At 40.1% G+C, this 23,856-nt stretch overlaps 1 protein-coding gene across 4 annotated transcripts in view; it reads right to left on the bottom strand.

Annotated features, from left to right (window-relative positions):
- MCF2L2 (MCF.2 cell line derived transforming sequence-like 2) overlaps positions 1-23,856 on the bottom strand; it is a 254,225-nt gene that overhangs the window by 100,195 nt on the left and 130,174 nt on the right. For 3 of the 4 annotated variants that reach the window (XM_059163355.1, XM_059163356.1, XM_059163359.1), the window contains 3 exons: positions 22,375-22,566; positions 14,967-15,144; positions 9,538-9,617 (listed from right to left, as the gene is read on the bottom strand). In XM_059163355.1, coding sequence (XP_059019338.1) covers positions 9,538-9,617; positions 14,967-15,144; positions 22,375-22,566 — 450 coding nt within the window. The remainder of the gene's footprint in view (positions 1-9,537; positions 9,618-14,966; positions 15,145-22,374; positions 22,567-23,856) is intronic. The other variant, XM_059163358.1, reaches the window with a different exon arrangement.

Genomic DNA, 23,856 nt, shown 5'->3' with positions numbered 1-23,856 from the left:
ATTTTTAAATTAGGCCATCCTTGTTGCATTCTGCTCTTCTTCTTTATTTTCAATGCTTGTGAACCCACTAAAGTTCACGGTCACCACTGCCACCTGAACTTTGAAAATCTCTTAGAGAGTGAAAAGAACACAGATTCTTCATGTGAAAGGTACATCTGGGTGGGAATCTCTGGTTTACTTTTTATTTAAAAGTGACCTTGGGCAAGACTTCTTTGCACCTTAGGTCTCTCTGTAAAAGAGGACTTACTGTATCTATATCAGAGGGGTGTTGTGGTGATTTGAGGTAAGGAATTCAAGTACTTGGTACAAAGAAGCCTTGATAAATGGTATTTGAGGTTGGCTCTTTAATATCTTCTTTGTGGGGATTAAAATGGGTAATGTCTGTAAAGCACCCAGGGACACTGACCTGCAGTAATTGCTGGGCAGTTCCTACCTGCTCCTGTGTAATAGAGACCCCATATTTCTCACTAGCTGGGAGGTGTTGGCCAAGTCACCTAGGCTCTCTGGGCATCTATTTTCTTCTGTATAAAATGAGGGAGATGTGTAAATTGGTGATGAAACACCCCTCTGCTTATAATATCAAACACCAACATAGATACTATTGCTTCTGATTTTGAGATGAAAGCTGAAATGTAGCCATATTACTTTGGGGGAAAACTTTAAATTAATCTTCCTCAAAGGTCTAGAAGGAAGACCATATTTAAATAAATGCTTGCTTTTTTCAAATATTGGGTCTTCTGTTCCTTTTATTTTGAATAATGAACCAAGAAGATTGACCACAGACCAACCAGCCAATTGCTGCTATGCTTTTTGTTAGAGATTCCTTAGGAGTCTCATGAATTATAGAATAATGCTTTTTGATTTTTTTAAAGATTTTATTTATCTGTTTGAGAGAGAGAGAGCAAGAGCGCAAGTGTGTAGGGGGAGGGGTAGAGGGGGCAGGAGTGGGACAAGCGGACTCCACCCTGAGCATAGAGCCTGCCGTGGGATTTGATCCCACGACCTTGAGATCATGACCTGAGCCAAAACCAAGAGTTGGATGCTTAACCAACTGAGCCTTTTTAAAAGGTCCCCTAAAATGATGCCTTTTTAAAGCAGAGCAACAAGTTCCTGTGGAATCATATCCTGTTCCCCTTTAGTCAACCCTGACTTAGAGTTGCCCCTAGGGTATCTCAAAGAGTGGATTTTCTCAGCCAGCTGGTGATTTAAAAGGGAATTGATCCAAAAATCACCTTACTGGAGGACTAATCAGGTGGAAAAGCCCCTCCCCATTTATGTTTATTTTATTCTTAAGAAAAAGGGGTGGCTATGAAGGCAAGCAGCTGTCAACTGCTCTAGGCCCAACATCACTCCCCAGTCTCTAGCCCAGTCTCTCCTGAGTTTCGAAATGACATCAACCAACATACAGGTCCTCTAGCAACAAACACGTAATTTGTTTTGGTTACGTCTTTTCAACAAAAATGTAACCTAAGTGTTTTATTTCCCCCATATTTTGAAGGTCATATTTCAAAATTGAGAGAACAGGCTAATTTCTTGGCTTGAAAGGAATTTTGTTTAAAAATTTTATTTCAGGGTCGCTGGGGTGGCTTAGTCAGTTGAGTGACCAACTCTTGGTTTCAGCTCAGGTCATGATCTCAGGGTCATGAAATCAAGCCCTGCATCGGGCTACATGCTCAGTGGGGAGTCTGCTTGAGATTTTCTCTCCCTTTCCCTCTGCCCCTGCCTCTGCTCCACTGTGTGCTCTCTCTCTCTCTCTCTGGAGAATATCTTTTTTTTTTCCTTTTTTTTGAGAATATCTTTTTAAAAGTATCAATCAACTTTTTAAAAATACCTACTTTTTAAAAAGTATCAGGGCGCCTGGGTGGCTCAGTGGGTTAAGCCACTGCCTTCAGCTCAGGTCGTGATCTCAGGGTCCTGGAATCGAGTCCCGCATCAGGCTCCCTGCTGAGCAGGGAGCCTGCTTTCTCTCTCTCTCTCTCTGCCTACCTCTCTGCCTACTTGTGATCTCTGTCAAATAAATAAATAAAAATCTTAAAAAAAAAAAAAGTATCAGTAGCTGGGGGCACCTGGATGGCTCAGTTACTCAAGTTTCCAACTCCTGGCTTGGGCTCAGGTCATGATCTCATGGGTGGTGGGATTGAGCCCTGGTTGGACTGCATTCAGCATATAGTCTGCTTGAGATTCTCTCCCTCTGCACCCCCTGCCCCTGCCACTTCTTGCATGCATGTACATGCACTAAAATAAATTAATAAATCTTTTAAAAAAGAAAGTGTCAATAACTGATTTTCAATTGATTATTAAGGTTTGGTTTGGTTTGGTTTTGTCCCCAAAGGAGAGATAGCAACATTTGAACTGAATCAAATTAGATTTTTCCTACAGTTAAATTATTACACTCTATGATTTTAGGGATGCTTGGAAAGCAATTTCAGTTCCAACTCTTTTAAAGTGATGGTACCTGATAAATCAAGGTGAAAGTATCATTTATTGTTTTATCACATTTCTTTAAAAAAGAAGCTACTAGACCTTATTGTGAGAAGAAGTAAGGTAGAACCATCCTCTTCATTTCCATATAAAGGCTGAACCATCCTCTTCATTTCCATATAAAGCGTGACCATTGCAAGTATTTATGGTTAAGCATTTTACAAAATTATAAATTAATCTTGAAAACCAGAGAAGGTAAAGAAGTAGAACAAGCAAGAATTACTGAAAAATTACACAATGGTGGGTTGTAGGGAGGACAATGGGGGAAAATGGAAAAAGAAAACTCTCCAAAGGCCATTCAACCTCCAGCCTCAGTCCAGTCCAAGGTGGTCTCAGAGACAGTCCCAGAGTGAAAAGCATCAGCCCTGGGAAGGGATGGCTCTGCCTTTTCCTCCCCATTGCTAGAACTTCTGAGGGAATGGGGGAAACCTTTTCTTTGTCTTTTTTTTTTGTTTGTTTATTTTTGTTTTCTCCTTTTTGAGATCCAGGGAGTTCTGATGTGGAGAATAGGAAGAACTTTTGAAAAACAGGACCACTTAGAGACTCTACCGTGGGAACAGATTGCTAGCTGGCTAGTCTGTTCTGTTTGCACCATCTCACCGGCCCTTCCCAGCACATCTTTTCTTATTCTTCATTGTCACTGCCAGAAGAAGCCACTGCCTTTGGATAATAGGGCAGTCTGTCTTTCTTTCCTTTTCTTTTCTTTTCTTTTTAATGACAAGTATTTCCAGAAGGGTTAAGGAGCTGTCTGTCACTCATCATTCATGCACTGCTATGAATTAGCTCATTCAGATATTCTCCTACCTCTAGACCAGATCAGCTGTACTGTGTAGGCACTTCCAAGAGGGAAGGGAGAGGAGAGGAAGGTTTTAGCACATATTAGAGCCGTTTGGAGGAGAAGGGCAGGCTTGAGAAGACAGGCATGAGCAGTCCTGAGGCTTTGTGGAAATGGAAAATGAACAGAGAAAGATAGGGGAATGGGTCCCAAATGTAAACTTTTCCTATTTAAAAAATTTTCCAGGGTCTCTTTTATCTAAGATCTTGAATTTCCCAGCCATTAGTAATTAGTTCAATGATCTTACTTGTTAAATTGGTTTTTAAAGACTGGACTAACACTCGAAAACAATGTTTATAATATTTTGTTTATGAGAAAAGTGTCTTTTTAAAAAAATGCAACATTGTTTTTACAATGATTTACAATGCTGTAGTTCTGTTTAAAGGATCAGAAATTGAGAAATATGTTGCAAGACACCTTTCTCCCACTCCCAAACCAAGAAATGTGACCAAGGACATAGAAGTTTCCTATATATTTGGAATTCTCTCAAGCTATTTGATTTCATGTGGTTTTAATCTCAATGTATAACTGTCAATGTAACATTATTTTTGTGTGTCTGTAAATCTTAACTCATAAATAAAATCACAAGTTTGAAAGGTATTTTTTTAGACGAATCTTTGATCCTTAACCTATTTCACAAGTAATTTCCATATAACCTCAAGGTCAGCTGGCTTATTCTCTTTGGTATGTGTGTTGGAGGAGAAAGCTACAGCTCATAGGAAGAGAAGGTGTGGGTTGCTGTTACAGATGTACGAAACCCTACAAAAGTTGGACTCAAATTTTTAAGTCCTCACTTTCTCCAGATTTTTTCTGAGTGCTCTATATTAGCAAACAAATTCATCTAATTAGAAATCCATGATGGAAACCTCAAGGTATCTTCAATATCTTCTCTCCCTCTCTATTAAATCGGCCCCCTTTCTTCTCTACCTTGATCTATTCCTCATTCATCACACTTTCTGAGACAGTCTAGTGTGTTCGAGGCACTGGGGAGGATATCTGGATTAACAGGTACAAGCTCTGCCCATCTCCCTTTTTCTGTCATTAGGAGGCTCTTAACACTGGAGTTACACCTAGACTGTAACACCTGCTGGCAGCTGGTCCATCTACCTGCCTTCTTCTAGTCTACTCTTCATTGCCATACCAGAGTCATCTTTCTAATACATAGGTGTCCTTCCTGGCAACAACTTCTAACCAAAGCCTTCAGCAACCTGTTCTGGTCTACCTCTCTGGCTTTCTCGAACCATTCCCAGAAAAGCCTATACCCCTTCAGATTTTTGATACTTTATATCCTTCCCCATCTTGACTGCCTTTCTCTGTCTTATCCAACTTTCAAAGTTGTATTTATTTTTCAAAGCTAAGTTCAAATGCCATCTCCTTTATAAAAATATCCCCAATACTGTTGTTATGAACTGTTCCTTCTTCTGCCTTCTAACATGTTATATTCCTTTTAGCAAAGGTATGTCATTCTCCTCTACATTATAAATTATTTGAAATATATAGTTTCCCTCATGAAACTTGTAAGTTTCCTGAGTTCAGGCCCCATGTTAGAATTGTTTCCATATGACCCATAGCAATTGCTTTAATATATAGTAAATGGAGCAGAATACGACACCAATGAGATATTTTAGTCAACAGTGGTCTTAACTGTTATTCTGTCCTATTTCATATAGCTCCCTCAATGAAAGTACATTCTCATAGATTAATATAATCACACACTTGCTTCACTAAGTTCTGGACTGTATTAGCCTAAGAGATCTGTATCTACCTTAATGAGCTCTCTTCATCCCGAGTCTTCATGACATATGAATATAGCCTCTAGGCAAGTGTGGCCCAAAATGCATCCTTATCCACCTAGTTAATTCTAGTTACCAAATTAAAAATATTGAATTTAAAAGTTAAAAATTCAGATTCCAGGACCATACTCTAGCCCTCCTGAATCACAATCTGAGGGTAGATCTTGAGAATCTCCATCATTAATAAGCTTCTCAGGGCTACAATCCATAGGAAACCCTGATAATCTCCATTCTAGAAATTCCTCAGAAAGCTTAGTTGGGGGCTGCCTCAAAGACCTTATGGATTCTCTCAATGACCAGACTTCAAGCATCATAGAGGGTGAACCCTGAAATGCACTTACAGTTTATATAGCTCTCCTGTTGAGAATCAGAGGTAAATGAAAGCTCTGGGGATTTAAAGGAGTGAGAAAGCAAGGAACTGAATTTGGACCTGATCTGCTATTATTTGGCAAAACAGTACATATTCAAGATCAGGAGAAGCTATCCAATTTAAGACCCGGGCCTGACTGCCCTTCAGCCACTGTTCATCTTTTACACAGTACATTTTATCTATAAACATGGGATTAAATGGAAAACTAAAATTACAAAGAATCCGCTGTATGTAAGGCATCATGCTAGGTGCTCCCACATATTTCTCATGTTTTAAATATTTTATTTTGATTATTTAACATTATCATTATTAATGAAGTCATGTAGTTCTCATTTAATCAGTCACCTGTGGGGTGGCTTTATTCCCATTTTGCAGAAGAGGAATTTAGAGTATGAGAGATTCAGTAAACGGGTAGTTAGATTAAGTAACTAATAGGTTATAGGTAAATAGATTAAGTTAAATAGATAAGTAAACTGTTAGATTAAATAAACTACGAGTTTCAAATCCCGGTTCCACCATTTACTAGTTGTGTGACCCTTAGGGAAGCTCACTTAACTTCTCAGGGTCTCAACAGCATCATGAATAAAACAAGGGAAACATCAGCTTCCTCATCTTCTTCCTCAAGGTATTGAGGATTTGGGATGAAATCAGGTACATAGAGCATGCAGCACAATGTCTGGGTCTCACCAGTGTTAGCAACCTCTCCCTCACCTTCTCATTCTCTAACTTACAGAATTGGGGTTTTTTTTTCTTTAATTTTTATGGAGGAGGCTGTTTGCGTGCAAGTTTAAAAAGGCCCCTGCTATGCTAAGCCACACTAACAGGTGCCCAGCAACAGTTTGTTGGTGCTCACAGCCAGTAGCTCGGCCTTTATCCTGAGAGTTCACATTCATGAAAAAGGAATTTTCATCAGTGTCTGGCCTCTTTCCAGCTCTGAAGCTGTGATACGAACAGCCTGGAAAAGCAGCCCTTGTGAGTCATGCTTCCAGGTTCTAGCTTCCAGCTGGTGATGTAAAGGACCCAAATCAGCCACATCACCACTGCCAGCAACCACTGCAAATCCCCACGGCTGGGCTTTCCCAGACCTCGTCGGGGAGTCTAGTGCAGGGGTGCACAGCTGCCAGACGGCCCCGGAGCCGCAGCCCGTTTGTCAGGTTGAGTGTGCATCCCTTCCGACAAGAAAAGCCAAGAGTACCCCACCTGAGAAGACAGAACACCTTTTTTGGAAATGAGTTCTCTGATGATGATAAAATCATAGCTTGATTTGGTTGCATGATTTTGTTGTATGTAGTCACTATCTGAGTCTAGGGGCAATCATGGGTAGCTTTGGTTTATTTCTCTCTCTCTCTCTTTTTTTTTTTTTTTTTTTGGTCTGTGAGCATTTACCCAAGGAAAGGAAGGCGTGGCATTTACCACAGTGTTATGATCTGCATTGTGCTTTCATTTTGTCTTTACATTCTATGTCAAAGGTCAAGGATATCTGATTGTCCCCAGAGTCAGAGGTTATGCATTTTGGTCCTCTGTCCTGGACAGTGGCCACAAAACACAAGCAGCAATGATTCTTCTTGATGTTAGCCAACCTCCTTGCTCCTCCTTTTAATAAGCCATGAATCACACAGACATAAATCGAAACCTTTTTTCTAACCTACTTTTTTTTTTTAACCAGTTTTCTTACATATTTTGAAATGATGATTTCCCTGGTTATCCTACCTACCTTGTCAAGTGCTGATGGAATTTATTGGTCCTGAGTTGATTTTTAAGGCTAGGATTTGGGGATTAATTCATAAACCCTCTTCCTTCCTACTCGTGGTCATTCATGACTATATGGATTCTGCTCACGCTTCTCACAGCCTTGGCTTTTAGAAGTCGAAGTCTGACCAGCTTCTGTTCGCCAAATTGAGGAAGTCTGGCAGACAATTCCTACTCTGCTTCCTCCACTGTCTTGACTGTTAACATAATGTTGTTGCAGGAAAAGCCCTTTATTAAATACACAAGTGAGGTAACAATAAGGAAAAAAAAAACAACAAAAGCCCAGGACAATTGTAACATGGGCTTGCACTGGCTTACCAACACCGATGCTATTGGTGATCTGCCTAACTATGAGGCAGCCGGCATCCTAGAAGGATGAGCTTAGAATCTGAATTAAATAAGCAGCATGGGCAAAGGGAAGAAACCAGAAATTCTAGTGGCCCGAGCTTCTTGGATTCTACCTAACATTTTCCAACTCTATAGGCCTCTGGTTCTTCCCCTGCCCTAGTTCTTGCATTGTCTATTTTTACCAATATATAAAATCAAAGTAAATAATAAATGTAGCTTATGGAAGCCTTTCCTCTTAAACACCCTAAGGTCTTCCCTGAGAAAAGGTGCCTTACGCTTACTGACTCTGACTATATTTTCCTTTTTTGTTTTTTCAACAAATAAAACAGCAGCACTCATATTTATTGTTCACACTTACTGAAATAACTCACTCAATTTTGGATTCTTTTATATGAGAACCTCCAGGTACACACAACCCCTCTGGCATCTTTGTAAATTGTGTAGGCCATAAATACGTTGTCTAAAGATGAGGCAAAGAAAATCACAGAGCAGCGAGGTAAGTTCAAATCACACTGTGGGTTAATAGCAACAGCATGTAAGTTCAGGGCCTGGACCTGAGCTTTGGTGCACTTGACCCAGCTCTCACCTTCAGAGATAAGATTCTCGGAAGCCCAGGGTACAGAGATGGTAGGGTGGTGCTCAGTTTTGAAGGTGATCACGGGTAAGCCCTTTTTATGCCGTGCAATAATTCCACAAACTTCATGGATGTCAAGTCTGATGAAGCTTCATTACATTTGCCCACTTCAAAAAACTGCTCATTACTCTTTAAAATGGCTGATCACAGCTGTGTGAAACTGCAGAGTGTTTCCTAACTCTGGAAGACATGGTAAAGCAATTTCTCCCCCCGCAGGGGATTCTGAAACACTACAGCAATGTTCTCAACTGCCTAAACAGACAGAAGATAGCAGCTTGTTAAGAAAAGTCTGCTGGGAACTCCACTTCCCACCTTGTTTATGTCTCAAGGAAGAAAAGTTGGAGACCCCCTTTCTGCTTGACTCCATCATGGGCGGTGGAATACCTGTGGGGTCCTCTATTCAGACCACGAGGCACAGATGCTGAGTCCAAACTGTTGCTAAAGTGCGTGTAACCCAGGGTCCACTGGCATCTGCCTTCAGAACCATTCTGTCATTCAGATACTCACCTTTTAGGGAGGCAGGAGGAAAGGAACCCCTTCCAGGGTTGCTACTACGGCAACACATTTTTTATTTGGGCATTTAAATATAATGTTACTTTACAATTATACGGTGCTTGGCACTTTTCAAATTTCCATTTGCTGCTCAAAATTAGTTTCAGGTAATAGCTATTGCTATCCCCATTTTTACAGATGAGAAACAGGCTTAAAGTGGCATCTGTGGCTTCCAGGCAGGTGTGCCTGATTCCAAAGTTTATGCTTTCTTTTTTTAAACTTTGATTTTGAAATAATTATGGATTCCCATAAGGCTGCAAAGAAACATACAAGGAAGTCTCATGTACTCTTCCCCCACTTCCTCTAATATTAGTATCTTACACAACTAGAGTACAGTCCTAAAAGCAAGAAAATGATGTTCACACAATCTACAGAGTTTATTCAGAGTTCACCGGTGGTGCATGCACGCAAGTGTGTGTGGCTCTATGCAATTCAGCCATGGTTTTTTGCACATAAACCACACACTGTCCCAGCAATTTTAAATATGAGTCAGAGTATAGGAATGCACAAAATGACTTTTTTCTCAATAACATAGTATCTACTAACAATTACATCCACGACCAGTTTTTCTAGTTGCAATTAAGAAGAAAGAAAATGAAGAAATCCTACAAACCTCAGCTCTTAAAAGCACTAGTCTGTGTTACGTGCCGTTACGGCCACATCGCCTGGAGGTGTGATAGGTATGGGATAGGGGAATTTCATTTATTGGTAATTATGGCAGCAATATTCGCTTATGTCAGAAATCTCAAATCATAAAAGAAAAAGGTGATCTTACCTTGACTTCAAATTTAGTCTTGTCATCTTCCTTTTCCAATGTCCCTGCATAAGTTTCCTCAGATGTCCTCTGAAGAGGAGCTAGAGAAAGAAAACATGCCATTATTGGCAACTCAGCTTAAAAATACCCCAGAGCGTGTAGCCTGGCTTGGATGAGCAGCGGGACTAGGTTAGGCTAACTGAATAACAAAGCTTAATTGAGCTACTGTGATGATTTCTGAGGTGTGAGATGAAATTGGAGGTGAAGGAGAGATGCAGAAAAGAAATAACCTTTGACCCCAGGCATTTAACATTTGATCCGAAGAGATAAAAATCACACACAACACCACATGAAACATTAAACTACAACAAATCAGTAAACATAATGTGGTAAAAATGAGAAAATCTCCATCATTCCCATTTTTGAGTCTCGGTGAAAAGGTTACTTTCTTCAGGAAGTCTCCCTTGACATTCAGACTTCATGGATTCTTTTATGCACCGCTGCTTTAGCATTTATCTTTGTATTGTATGAAATGCAGTTGATGTTGCTCTTGGATTAGAAGACCAGATCAATTCTAGAGACCACATTTATTGAATATATCCTTTTTATTATACAAGTAGCTAATTTGTGCTTACCATAGACAATTTTAAGAAATACTAAAATCTTACCACTTACACATAACCATTTCCTTACAATTATATAAGAGGATGTCTATGCCTGCCCCAGCCAGAAACTGTTGCTAATTTAACAGTTGGATTCCAAATGTGGAACCACATTTATTAGTGGATGAAACAACTATGCGAAGAATGAGTTAGCTGAGTCAGGATGGAACTGGGCTCTCTTGCTCTTGCTCTCTTCTCTCTGTCACTCTGTCATTTTCCCCTCCTTTCCACAGAGCTCTTGGGACACCTGGGAGATATCTTTTCTTCAGGCCTCAAAGGCCATTTGGCAGTAAGAATGGGACTTGGGAAGGAGAAGCCCTAGTTAGGCCTTGAGACTTTCTAACCTAGCATTACCAGAGGGCTGCACTGGGGATGATAGCTGCAAGGCTAAAAAGTGATACTTTGAGTTCTTGTCATTGTCAACACCCTTGTGAATAGAGCTCCCTTGGAAAACTTATAGCATACCTGTGAACGACCTAAGAATTTGAGCATTTCTAGGTCCCATGGCCAAAATGCCATCCACCTAATGCTCCCAACATAGCACCCTGATACTTACCTGTGGTGAACAGTGGCCTCCAGAAATTCCTCCTAACTCTTGGGCTCTCTGAGTCAACTGGAATCTGCTTGGGCTTTCTATGGACTTTTTCACAGATATTATTGAAATCTGTAGTGAAGTGTCCTGTTTGCTGCCCCTGGTTATATGATCACTGAAGCTACTTCATAACAATCAACAATCCTTTGGGCATCCCTGTAAACTGAGCATTATTACCAGGCATAACAGCTAGATGCTAGGAGTGCGTACGTTATAGCTGGCAACACTCAGGACTGACAAGCACCACCCTGCCCACTGTAAGTGCAATAATGAAGTTCAAGGCTGGGGCGAGCAGCCACACAGCCAGCATTCAAGTCTTGCTCCTCCATGTAAAAGACACATATTCTTGGAGTAATCTCTGTGCCTTAGATTCTTCATCTGTGAAGTGTGGAATAATGAGAAAGCCTACAGCACAGGCTTGTTATAATGGCTTAATGAGTTAACGTGTGCAAAGTGTTTAGATCATGGTAAATAGTATATTTTAGCTATTATTATAGCCACAAAAGAATTTTTTTGCATTCCTTATAAACTTTAGAGAGGTTAAATTTTGTACCCAAGGCCCCCAGCTAACAAGAGTCAGAGCCAAGATTCCAGCTCCCTCACGTTCGTTCCACTGTGAAATATAATGGTTTCTCTTGGAACGGACTCCGTTACTAAGGAACTGGATAAATGTGTTTGAAAATCCTGTTAGTGACTTGCCTGAATCCACCATACTCAGTGGTTAGTATCCAAAACAAAAGTGCAGAATTGTTCTGCAAAATGAGCAAGAAGTCTGGCCAAAGTCAATGATACTCGTTCAGACGTGACAAAGATCTGTTTATGCTCGAAGGGTCATTGTCCATTATAAGATCTTGTAAAAAAAAAAAAAAAAAAAAGAGAAACAAGCTATCATTCCTGCTTTATTTACTTGTAACAAACATATATTCCTTGAAACAATGACAGTGGAAACATCAAAGAAGTGAACATAATTTAGTTTTGGGAATGAGTCCTAAATGAAAATTAAGGAAAACCAAGTCCTATTTCTAGCCATCTAAAAAGATGTCTCTATGTGTGTGAAAATCTATTTGTATTTGTCAGTAGGATGTGTGCATAAGTGCATTGAGTGTGCATAGGTATGTGCATTGAGTGTGTGTGTGTGTGTGCACACAAAAATTCAAGAAAAAATGCACTATACTGTTATCAAGGCTTGCTTCTAAAAATTGCAATATGTGATGGGAGATAGGGGACTGTAAACCAAACAAAATGGAGAATTACCAAGACCCCATAATTTACAGATAAATAAAAGCCAAAAGAATTCATTGTTATCAGATTTGCACAAGAAATGGATAGGAAATTTTTCAGCTTGAGAAGAATGACACAGTGGTAATTCAGATCTATTATAAGGAATAAAAAGAACACTGGAAATGATTGAAATGAGAGGAGATGTAAAAGATGTAAAAGATGTAAAAGATATAAAATGTATATTTTATATTTATAAAATATAAAACTATACATAAGCATATATCTGAGAAAAACAATGCAAACAGGTATGGTAAAAAGCCAATAAAAGAATTAAAAGAGAATACTAAAAAAAAAAAATGCTAACCCAAAAGAAGGCAAGAAAGGAGGAAGAGAGGGAAAAAATGAGAAAAATAAACAAATAATGAAATTATTACTTTAAATCCAACTATATCAATAATTGTATTGTATATAAATGGACTAAATACTCCAATCAGAAACAGAATATGTTAAAAAGTCAAGATCCAATTGGGGTGCTTGGGTGGCTCAGTTAAGCATCTGCTTTCTACTTTGGTCATGATCTCAGGGTCCTAGGATTGGGCCCTGAGCCCTGCAAGGGGTTCGCTTCTCAGTGGGGAGCCTGCTTCTCCCTCTCCCCATCTCCACTTGTGCACTCTTTTGTGTGTGCTCTCTCTCTCAAATAAAATCTTTAAAATAAAAAAAAAAAAGTCAAGACCCAATTATATGCTGCTGACAAGAGATACACTTGTATCTTACAAAGATACACTCGTATCTTTGTACACTTACAAAGAAATACAAAAGTGGAAAAAATATATTATCCAAACACTAAACATAAGAAAGCTGGCATGCTGTGTTAATATCAGACAAAATAGACATCAGGACAAGGAGTATTACTAAAGATCAGGAGGGAAGGAGAGATGTTTCCTAAATGGAAGAGGGCCAGAATATCTGGAAGACATAACAATTGTGAACATGTATATTCTTAATAACAGAGTTTCAAATAACAGAGTAACAAATAACATATATAGGTATCCAAGAGTAGTTTATCCTAGGAATGTACAATTGTTTTAACATTTGAAGATAAATCATTGTAATCCACCATTTTAACAAATAAAAGAGAAAAACTATATAATCATTTCAATAGATGCACCAAAAAAAGCATCTGAAAAAGTCAACAGTGATTCATGATGAAAACTCTGATCAACTCTGATCAAACTAGGAAGAGAAAGGAACTTCCTCAATATGATAAAAGGCCTCTGTGAAAAACTTACTGTTAACATCATACTTTAAGGTAAAAAAAGGAACTCTTTGTCTTTACATGGGGAAAAGGCACAAATGTCTGCTCTCACTTTTATTCAACATTTTATCAGATGTCTCAGCCATTATAATAAGGTGAGGGAGGAAAAAGCATAAAGATTGAAACAGAAGAAGTAAAATGTCCCTATTGACAGATGGCCTGATTGTATTTTATACAGATATATATCCCTTTTGATAGTTAAATATGGTAAATTCCATTTACTATAGTTAAACAAACAAACAAACATGAAATGCCTAAGACCTTAACACTCAAACCTATTATACTGCCAAATACCATATGACTTCATTTGTATGTGAAGTTTAGGAAACAAAACAAATGAAGAAAGGGGGAAAAAAAGAGAAAGAGAGAGGCAAACCAAAAAACAGACTCAACTATAGAGAACAAATTGACGGATACCAGAGGGGAGGTAGGCAGGGCACAGGTTAAACTGGTGACAGGGCTTAAGGTGTGTACTTGTGATGAGCACGGGATGACATATGGAAGTGCTGAATCACTATATTGCACACCTGAAACTGATATTACACTGTATGTTGACTAACCGGAACTTAAATAAAAACTTTAAAAAAAGAGCAAACCAAGACCAAAACCAAAAAACGTCTATACTGCCAAGTGAAATTATACAATGCCTAAATAAATGGAGAGTTATAACATTTATGAATTGTAAGACTCAATCCTGGTATGATAATAGTTCTCCCCAAATTGATCTATAAATCAGTGCAACCTCAAGCAGAATCTCAGCAGAAACTGGAACACGATTCTGAAATTTATATGGAAATGAAAAGGACCTAAAAAGCCAAAGTAATCTTGAAAAAGAACAAAGCTGGAAGACTTACACTACCTTTCTCAAGACTCACTATTAAGCTCTCATAATCAAGACCAAGCAGGACTGGTGTAAGGACTAATCTATTGTTTTTATCTTTACAAAGAACCAACTTTACCACTGGACTGATAACAGAATCTTGTGAGCATTTTCTAAGGTCTTTAATGGAGTCTATCTCATGCTGATGTTATTTGCACGTTTATATTCTTCTTCTTCTAGACTGTGATCAAAATGCAGCTAATCTGAACGGAGCTGTGCCATCAGTATAAAACACACACTGGATTTTGAGGACTTAAAATAAAAAAGAATGTAAAATATCTCATTAGTAACTTCTGATATTGATTATATATTGAAACAGCATTTTGGATTTTGGTTAAATAAAACATCATTAAAACTGATTTCTCCTTGTACACAGGCAGTCCGTTTTCTCTCTCTCAAGTCTTCAATGCCTGTACGATTCCACACTGTAGTTTATTTTAAATAATATTTGTCAAAACAACAACCATTATGCATCTTAAATAAGCACAATTTTGGGGCGCCTGGGTGGCTCAGTGGGTTAAAGCCTCTGCCTTCAGCTCAGGTCATGATCCCAGGGTCCTGGGATCGAACCCCGCATCAGGCTCTCTGCTCAGCAGGGAACCTGCTTTCTCCTCTCTCTCTCTGCCTGCCTCTCTGCCTACTTGTGATTTCTGTCTGTCAAATAAATAAATAAAATCTTAAACAACAACAACAAAAACAAAACAAACAAGCACAATTTCAACCCTCATGAGTATTGATGAAACATAAGGGCACAAAGCTTCCTCTCCCCAAATAACCTACCCAAGATGCAGGTATGGCTGGTTTTTGGTGACACCCATTTTGGGGATGACTCAGGGTGGGGGGCCACGGGTTGCACTGGGCGAGTCTGTCTGGCTGCCAGTTTCATCAGACTCATTTGCCTCTTGTGAAATATTTCCTGTACGTCGCTCAGCTTCTGCAGGACTTCCTGGGCTCTGGCCTGCAGGAACAAAAGCAAATCATGACCAGGTCCTTGTACTCAGCCTGATGGCATGAAGATTTCCCTTTCTCCCTTCTTCCCCCTCCCCCAAACTCACTTCCTTCAGGTGACCCTTCCATCCACACACAAGTCATGGCACAGCTCAACCTGCACCAGAATTGTGATTCTGCAAGTCTGCATCTCTCATCTGATGGACAATGATGATATCCTTTTCACTACTGTATCTCCATGCCTAGGACACTGTCTAGCACAGAGTAGTGCTCAGTAAATATATATGGAACAGATAAATGTTCACAAAGCCATGTCCATTAGTAGACGAGGATGCCACAGACCATGAATAAAGGATATTGGGCCACTTTATAGAACAGGAGGGTTTCAAAGGAAAAGGTGTGTACCCTGACGCAGAAAAGAGTTTACGTGTTCTGGGGGGAAACAGCTGGCTACATACTGAGGCAGGATCAAGGGAACCCCAAATACTCAAAAGAGAAACATTTAAATTTTATTCTGTGGGACCCCTTCTCTATACCTGAGTAATAAAGAAGTAAACTGTTAAAATACCAAGGGAAAGATAAAACTCACTGACATTCCCATAACTGACTGTATGTTCTAAAGCAAAAGTTCAAGAGAATAAGAAACAAGGCCCGGAAGTCTTCGAGCTTCACCAAGGCCTAAATTCACCTGAATACATTTTTTCTGGCCTTGCTTCCAACATGACATCCATCTACCTCTGGCGGGTCAGAGGCAGTGAGTAGTCTTTTCTTTGTCATTCCAACTTAGATGGATGTCAGACATCTCATATCTAACATCTGCCTCCTGGATGATTTTAGCCACCAAGGAAAGAACCTTAAATTAGAAGAGCTCAACCACCACAATCCACGCAGGGTGCTCTGAGGATGCCTCATTCCAAAAGTACAGGTTTAGCACACACTCAGGGAGGTTGCCACATTTCACAGCTAGTAAAGTAAATGTGTCTTTTTTTTATGCTGGCCATCTTCTGGAAAGAGCCAAGAGCCCAGAGCCCTGAGGGAGGACTACCGAGTCAGCTACGGAACCACCATTTCCCTTCAGCCTGAGGGTCCCATCAAGGCTGATCCCTCCTCCAACATCTAGTACTGGTCTCAGTCCTTGTAGAGTCTGAGTACAGACATGGATGGTCTGACGCAGCAACCACTAGCCACATGAGGCTACTGAGCCCCCAAAATGCAGCTAATCTGAACGGAGCTGTGCCATCAGTGTAAAACACACACTGGATTTTGAGGACTTAAAATAAAAAAGAATGTAAAATATCTCATTAGTAACTTCTGATATTGATTACATATTGAAACAGTATTTTGGATTGGTTAAATAAAACATCATTAAAACTGATTGCACGTGGGTTGTTGTTTTTTTTTTTTTTCACTTTTTTCAATTTTTCCAGACCAGACCTTAAGAAACCTTAAGTCACATATACAGCTGGCGTTATATTTCTACTGAACAGTGTTGGTCTGGATTAGGGGTTAGCAAAATTTTTTTGAAATGGACCAAAGAGTAAATATTTCAGAATTTGCAGACCATCTGGTCTCTGTTACAACTACTGACCTCTTTGTAGCATTAAAGCAGTCACAGACAACATACACTACATAGATGAATGAGTGTGGTTGTATTCTGATAAAACTTTGTAAAAGTAGGTGGCAAGCAGTTTTCAAGCACAGGCTGTAGTTTGCAGACCCCTAATCTAGATTAAGGTGGGGCTTATATTTAAAAGGTCTGATAGGAGGAATTTGAGAGACAGGGCAGGGGGTGGTGGGGGTAAAGAGGGAAAAAATGAAGCAAGATGGGATCATGAGGGAGACAAACCATAAGAGACTCTTAGTCTCACAAAACAAACTGAGGGCTGCTGGAGGGTGGGGGGCTAAGGATAGGGTGGCTGGGTTTTTGGCATTGGGGACGGTATGTGCTATGGTGAATGCTGTGAAAAGTGTAAGCCTGATGATTCACAGACCTGTACCCCTGGGGCAAATAATACATTATATGTTAATTTAAAAAATGCTAAGGTGGCAAAAAAAATTTTTTTTTAAGAAAAAAAAAAGAAAAGGTCTCTTTAAGGAATGTGCCTCTAGCCTCAGGAAGCTCAGCTGTATAGTGGACTACAGGTTCTGACAATACAGCAGTAAGTCCAGATCCCAAAAAGAAACCAAATCTCCTATGTTAGGATTAAGCAATGTCAGTTTGTGTTTCTGGGGTGATGGTGATAAGACTCGGTGGCTAGCCCAGTGATAACCTAGAACACTGAGTCACGGGTGTTAACTGCTACACAAATACCAAGAAATCTGACTGAAAGAATGACTATCGAATTAGTGGTATATGGTGTACAGCCTTGATGTGAGATCAGTGCCACATGCTGGAGCCCCCTGGCCCACCATTTGGATTTAACAGGATTTGAATCACCTTTGCCCTTTTGTATCTCTCCCTTAAGGTCCCAGAGTGAACCCTGGAAATGGCGAGGTGGTCTCCCTCAGATGAGGGAAAGGATTGGGACAAGATTAACAACTGCATCCCCTCCTTTCCTCTTTCCTCTTTTTACTTGCAAATCCATTCTCCATACCATAATCAGAATTCTCTTTCCCGGAAATAAATCTAATCATATAAGTTCCTTGTTTAAATGACCTGCTAGGATAAAACCCCGACTCCTCATGAAACACTGGACCCCTAATTAACTACACTGATTTCCCTCCAGTCTAACCTCCATGAGTCCCCGCCCCTCACTCCAGCCTCCAGCCGTGGCAGTTACAGGAACGTTCTTGTTTCCAGTCTCTCTGTTTTTGCATCTCCTGTTCCATCTGCTGAGGTTCCCTCCCTCTGCTTTGTGTCCCTTGAAAACTCCTACCCAATCTTGAAGACCAAATTTAGGCATCTTCTAGGAACACCCTGACTTCCCTAGGCTGAGCTGACCTTTGTGTCCCCTACGTGCTCCACTGTCCCTTTCACTCCCTATGTTCTTGGACCAACGGGCACTTAACTGGGGATGTGCTTGTCTTCCACTAAACTGCCACCACCTTCATTATAGGTGAATGAAGTGAATGTTTAAATAATTGAATTTTGCTATTTGTTAACTGCGATTGTTTCGTTTTTTAGACTGCGTGGTGAAAGTGAACACCAGAGTAAAATCAAAACAGCACCAAGAGGGTGGTGGAGTAGCAATGTACTGTAGAAAAGCACCTCAAGAGCCTCAGACAGATGGGGGGGTGGGGCTGCTACAAGCATAATCGTTTAATCGTAGATGCAGTTTTCGTAATCACTATGCCTTAATTGTAACAGATTCAATTGTTTACACGTAGACTACCACTGTTTTATAAATAAATTTTATCCTTTCAAACAGTTTTAGAATTACAGGAAAAAAATACAAAATAGTACAGAGTTCCCATATAGACCATCCAGTTTCCACTATCTTAACAGTTTACATTAGTATGGTATATTTCTTACAATTAATAAAATAGTATCGATGTTACTTCTATTATTAAAATAAATAACTATTATTATTCAATAAAGTCCACACTTTAGTTAGAGTTCTTCAATTTTACCTAATGTACCTTTTCCCCCAGGGTCCCATCCAGGATACTATATTACATGTAGTTGTCATGACTTCTTAGATTCTTCTTGGCTGTGGCAGTTTCTCAGCTTTTACTGGTTTTTGATGACCTTGACTATCTTGAGGAGTATTGGTCAGATATTTTGTAGCATGTCCCTCAGTTAGAATTTATCTGATGTTTTCTCATGATTAGATTGGAGTTATGGGTTTTGGGGGTAAGATCATGGAAGTAAAGTGGCATGTTCATCATATTACATTAAGGGTACCTCAAATCTGCATAACACTGTTTTGATGTTGACCTTGGTCACCTAGTTGAGGTCGTGTATATAAAGTAACTTTACCATAAAGTCAGTTTTTGTTTCTCCCTCCCTATACCGTATTCTTTGAAAGGAAGTCACTACACATAGCCCACATTTGAGGGTTGGAAATTATACTCTACTGCCTTGAGGGCAAAGTATCTACAAAAATAATTTAGAATTCTTCTGCATGGGAGATTAGTTTCTTCTGCCCCATTTATTTACTTATTTCAACATTTATTTATGTCAGAATGGGTTCATGGATATGTATTTTATACTTTGGGTTGGAATCCAATACTACTTTATTAATTTTATTGCTCAAATTGTTCTAACATTGGCCGTGGGGAGTACTTCTCAGTTCCTGCCTATGTCCCATCACTGTGGTTTGTTGTTTTGCTTTTAGTAGTTCCTTCTGGCACTACAAGATGCTCTAGGATCATTTTGTATATTCCCCGTCCCAGCCCTAGAATCAGCCATTTCTCCAAGGAGCTCAGGAGTCTTCTACTGAAGAATGGTATTAGAAACAAAGATCTCAGGCCTAGGTGGACTCATTGACACTAGGGGTCTCATTGATTGTAGGCTATCTCAATTGTCAAAGTAAAAAGATACATGTGTCTGTACCATATTTACACATACATATATTTAGGAATATTTCTATATGTATAGAGTACCAGTTTTGACAACAAAGTCATTACTTCTCAGTGGACACAACTTTCTCTGACACAACAGGATCTTTAAGTCTTATAACCTAAAATTTTATTCCAAACTGAAAGAAGAAAAGATGGGCTTGGGGGATTTTTGATCCACTTTTGACATAGGATTTAAAAAAATATTTCTCTTATAATCCTCTCCTTCCTCCATGTTTCTGCTTCTTTTCTTTTCCTTTTTTTTTTTTTTTTAAGATTTTATTTATTTATTTGACAGACAGAGATCACAGGTAGGCAGAGAGGGGGTGGGGGGTGGGAAGCAGGCTTCCTGCTGAGCAGAGAGCCCGATGTGGGGCTCAATTGCAGGACCCTGAGTTCATGACCTGAGCCAAAGCAGAGGCTTTAACCCACTGAGCCACCCAGGCGCCCCTCTGCTCATTTTCTAGAGATGGTTGATTAAGTTTACTCATTTCCTGGTAGGTGGTATGGCCAGGCAGTTTGCTGAAGTTGGCCAGAACAGCAGCTGTAGCCACATCTGCCCAAGGCCACAGCCCTTACCAGCGCCTCTCACAGTCACAGCTACAGTGCTTCCTGGGGTCTCCTTTGCCCTTTATGCTGATTGCTGGTAACTGCTTCTTATTTCTTGTTGACCCCAGGAACCTTCACCATACCTACTAAGTTCCCTAAACTCTGCCCGTATCTTGATAAAAAGTGCCTACCTCAAACTTCCTTAAATACCCCTGAGTATATAGAACCCTGAAAGTATGTGAATCAGATTCTGTGACTCAAAAGAGATCGGTGACTCAAAAGAAATCAATATGACCCTATGGGAGAGATACATACAAGGTGATGTGAATCTCAGAGGAAGGTGTGCTCTCCATAACTCTGCTGACTTCATAAAAGAGAGCTTGTCTCAAAATGCAAACCCAATCAAGTTTTCACCTGCTTAAACCCTTCAGTGGCTTCCCACTGCTCTTAGAATAAAGACTGAACTTAATATGGCCCACAAAGCCTTGCCTCATCTGCCCCTCTCTTACCTCACCCCCAAACACCCTTTGCTCTTGTACTCCAGCCACCCTGGCCTTTGGGTTCTGCATTTATGCCAGTTTCCCTCCAGCCCTGTGTCCTCTGTATATGCTGTTACTTCTGGTCTGGAAAGGCTCCCCCATTATCTCTACTCAGTCTCCAGGCCTTGGCTCTAGGGATCCCCAGTCAAGGTCAAGTTATCACATGTCCAGCAGAATCCTAAATCTCTCCTCCAGAGCACTTATCTCAGCTTATAACACATTCTTGTGTTTTGTGTTGGACATTTATTTATTTAAAAACTGACTGGTTTTATTTTTGTCTTTAAAGATTCTTTTTTATTTGACAGAGAGAGAGAGTACAAGTAGGCAGAGCAGCAGAGAGAGGGAAAAGCAGGCTCTCTGATGAGCAGGGAGCCCGATGTGGGGCTCCATCCCAGGACCCTGGGATCATGACCTGAGCCAAAGTCAGCCACTTAAGCAACGAGCCACCCAGGTGCCCTGTGTTTTGACATTTTATTAATGTCAGTCTTTCCCACTAAGTTGCATCAGGGACGGAACCATGTCTATTTCTTCTCATTGCTATGTCCTCAGCACAGTGCATGAAACATCAAAGATGATCATGAGTATCTGGAGAGAAATGAATGACTGAAGGGGATATTTGGGTCAGACCATGAAGGGTCAGATTTCCAGGAACCACAGAGGCTAGGATGCTACCTGAGATTCAGGAACTGGTAAGCCTGCTCAGTATGTCCTACCTGGACTTTTTTTCTTTCTTTAATTTTATTATATTATGTTAGTCACCATACAATACATCATTAGTTTTTGATGTAGTGTTCCAAGATTCATCGTTTACATATAACACTCAGTGCTCCATGCAGTACATGCCCTCCTTAATACCCATCACTGGGCTCACCCATTCCCCTACCCTCTCCCCTCTAAAGCCCTTAGTTTGTTTCTCGGAGTCCACAGTCTCTCATGATTTATCTCCCCCTCCGACATCCCCCCCACCCTTTACTTTCCCTTTCCTTCTCCTAATGTCTTCCATATTATTCCTTATGTTCCACAAGTAAATGAAATCATATGATAAGTGATTTTCTCTACTTGACTTATTTCACTCACCATACTCTCCTCCAATCCCATCCGTGCTGATGCAAAAGTTGGGCATTTATCCTTTCTGATGGAGGCATAATATTCCATTGTATATACGGGCCACATCTTCTTTATCCATTCCTCTGTTAAAGGGCATCTCGACTCTTTCCACAGTTTAGCTATTGTGGACATTGCTGCTATGAACATTGGGGTACATATGCCCCTTCGGATCACTACATCTGTATCTTTGGGGTAAATACCCAGGAGTGCAATTGCCAGGTCACAAGGTAGCTCTATTTTTAATTTTTTGAGGAATCTCCACACTGTTTTCCAAAGTGGATACACAAACTAACATTTCCACCAACAGTGTAAGACACCTTCCTTTTCTCCACATCCTCTCCAAAATTTGTTTTTATTTGGAGATTTCTTTCTTGTCTTGTTGATTTTGGCCATTCTAACTGGTGTAAGATGGTATCTCGATGTGGTTTTGATTTGAATTTCCCTGATGGCTAATGACGATGAACCAGACTTTCTTAAGCAACAGGCAAAAGGCCCCCCAGTGCTTCCTTTCTAACCACAAGATTAAAATAACCCAGACACATTACCTTGACGTCAATGGTGAGTATCAACTCAAACTGGTTGTAAAATTCCATGTGGCTGGGCAACTGGTATTCCTTCGCTGTACTCAGAAATGCTTCAATGTCATTCAAGGCAACGTCAACCCCCTCTCGTGATTGGCACTTGTCTACAGCTTGGGAAGCCAAAAGGTAGATTCCTGCTTCACACCACTGGCTGACCTTTCAAAAGAAACACAGCGCCCCATGCAGTCAGCCTGCCCACAGCTCAGAACACCTGAGCTTGTCCGTGGTACAGAAGGATCCTGAGACAATGGGAAATTGTTGTGGGACAGCATAAAGTTCATAGGTCTAACCACTGTTAACACAGCTGTAAGGTGGACAAACCCAAACTAATTTTACATCTGTCCATTTCTTGGGAGAGTCATCCAGTCAGTAAAAAGACTTGTATAAACATTCTCCTCTTTTCTACGGACAGTAATTGCTACATCACCAAAAGAAAAGAGTTAGGTATTCCTAAATTTGGTCTAACCATTAGGAATGCAACCAATGACTTTTCGGGTTTGCCTTCTAGGCTACTCATCTTGCATCCTAACTGGTTATAAGGACATGACCAATGAGGCATTAGACCTGGCCCCTACATGTCTTCCCAGGGGAGGCAATGTCCCTCTTAACAAAAACACTACTTTCTGCTGCTCACATTTGCATTTACTGGCATTTTTCTGTCCCAGGGAAGCATCAAAGCTTGCAAAGCTTTGTAACTCAGGAGAGCAATACTTTCCAGATTGCTGGGATGAAATCAGATAGGTGACAAATTCTAAAAATTCAATTTTTAAAAGACTTAAACAGAAAAACAGGGGTCCTTGTGCTGCCTGAATATTTATGTGGAAAGAAGCTGCCAGCGCAAGTAGGTCTGCATTTCCATTTATCATGTGACCTGAAGAGCTACACAAAAATAACTATACAGGGAGGAAAGAGCAAAAGGGAGCACTCCAAAGTAGTTAGCTTTAAGTGGGAAAATTACAGGCAACTTCTATCTGTCTTTATTTTTTCCTTTAAATTACTTACACTGAATGTGGAGTACTTTTAGTATAACAAAGGATAGTAAAGGTATTTAAAAATTAATGATTATCCCTAGGTGATGAGGCAGGAAATGACACATGTAGGTATTCCTAGTAACTTCCATCCTCCTTCGTCCATTTTTGGATTTTCAGAATAATGTAAATCATGTTTTGATATATACACTCTATGACTTTAGATATTTGCTCTATATGCATGACATATGTATGCCTTTATATATTTCTCTTGAAATAACATGCCTAGATCTGTAGGAAACATTAAGTTGTGTTCTTCTGCAGTCACAGTGGATACCTCCTCTCCCAGACACATACACACACACACCCCCAAACCTATATATCAGCACTAGGTTATTATCTCTGGAGCGGAAATGGAGTGAGGAAAACAGCAGCTGATCCTGCGGAGTTCAGCACACAGAGCAGGTTGTGGACCAGG

This window comes from Mustela lutreola, chromosome 2 (assembly GCF_030435805.1).
Source record: "Mustela lutreola isolate mMusLut2 chromosome 2, mMusLut2.pri, whole genome shotgun sequence".
NCBI lineage: Eukaryota > Metazoa > Chordata > Mammalia > Carnivora > Mustelidae > Mustela > Mustela lutreola.
The sequence above is the reverse complement of the archived record's forward strand: the minus strand, read 5'-3'. Positions and strand labels throughout refer to the sequence as shown.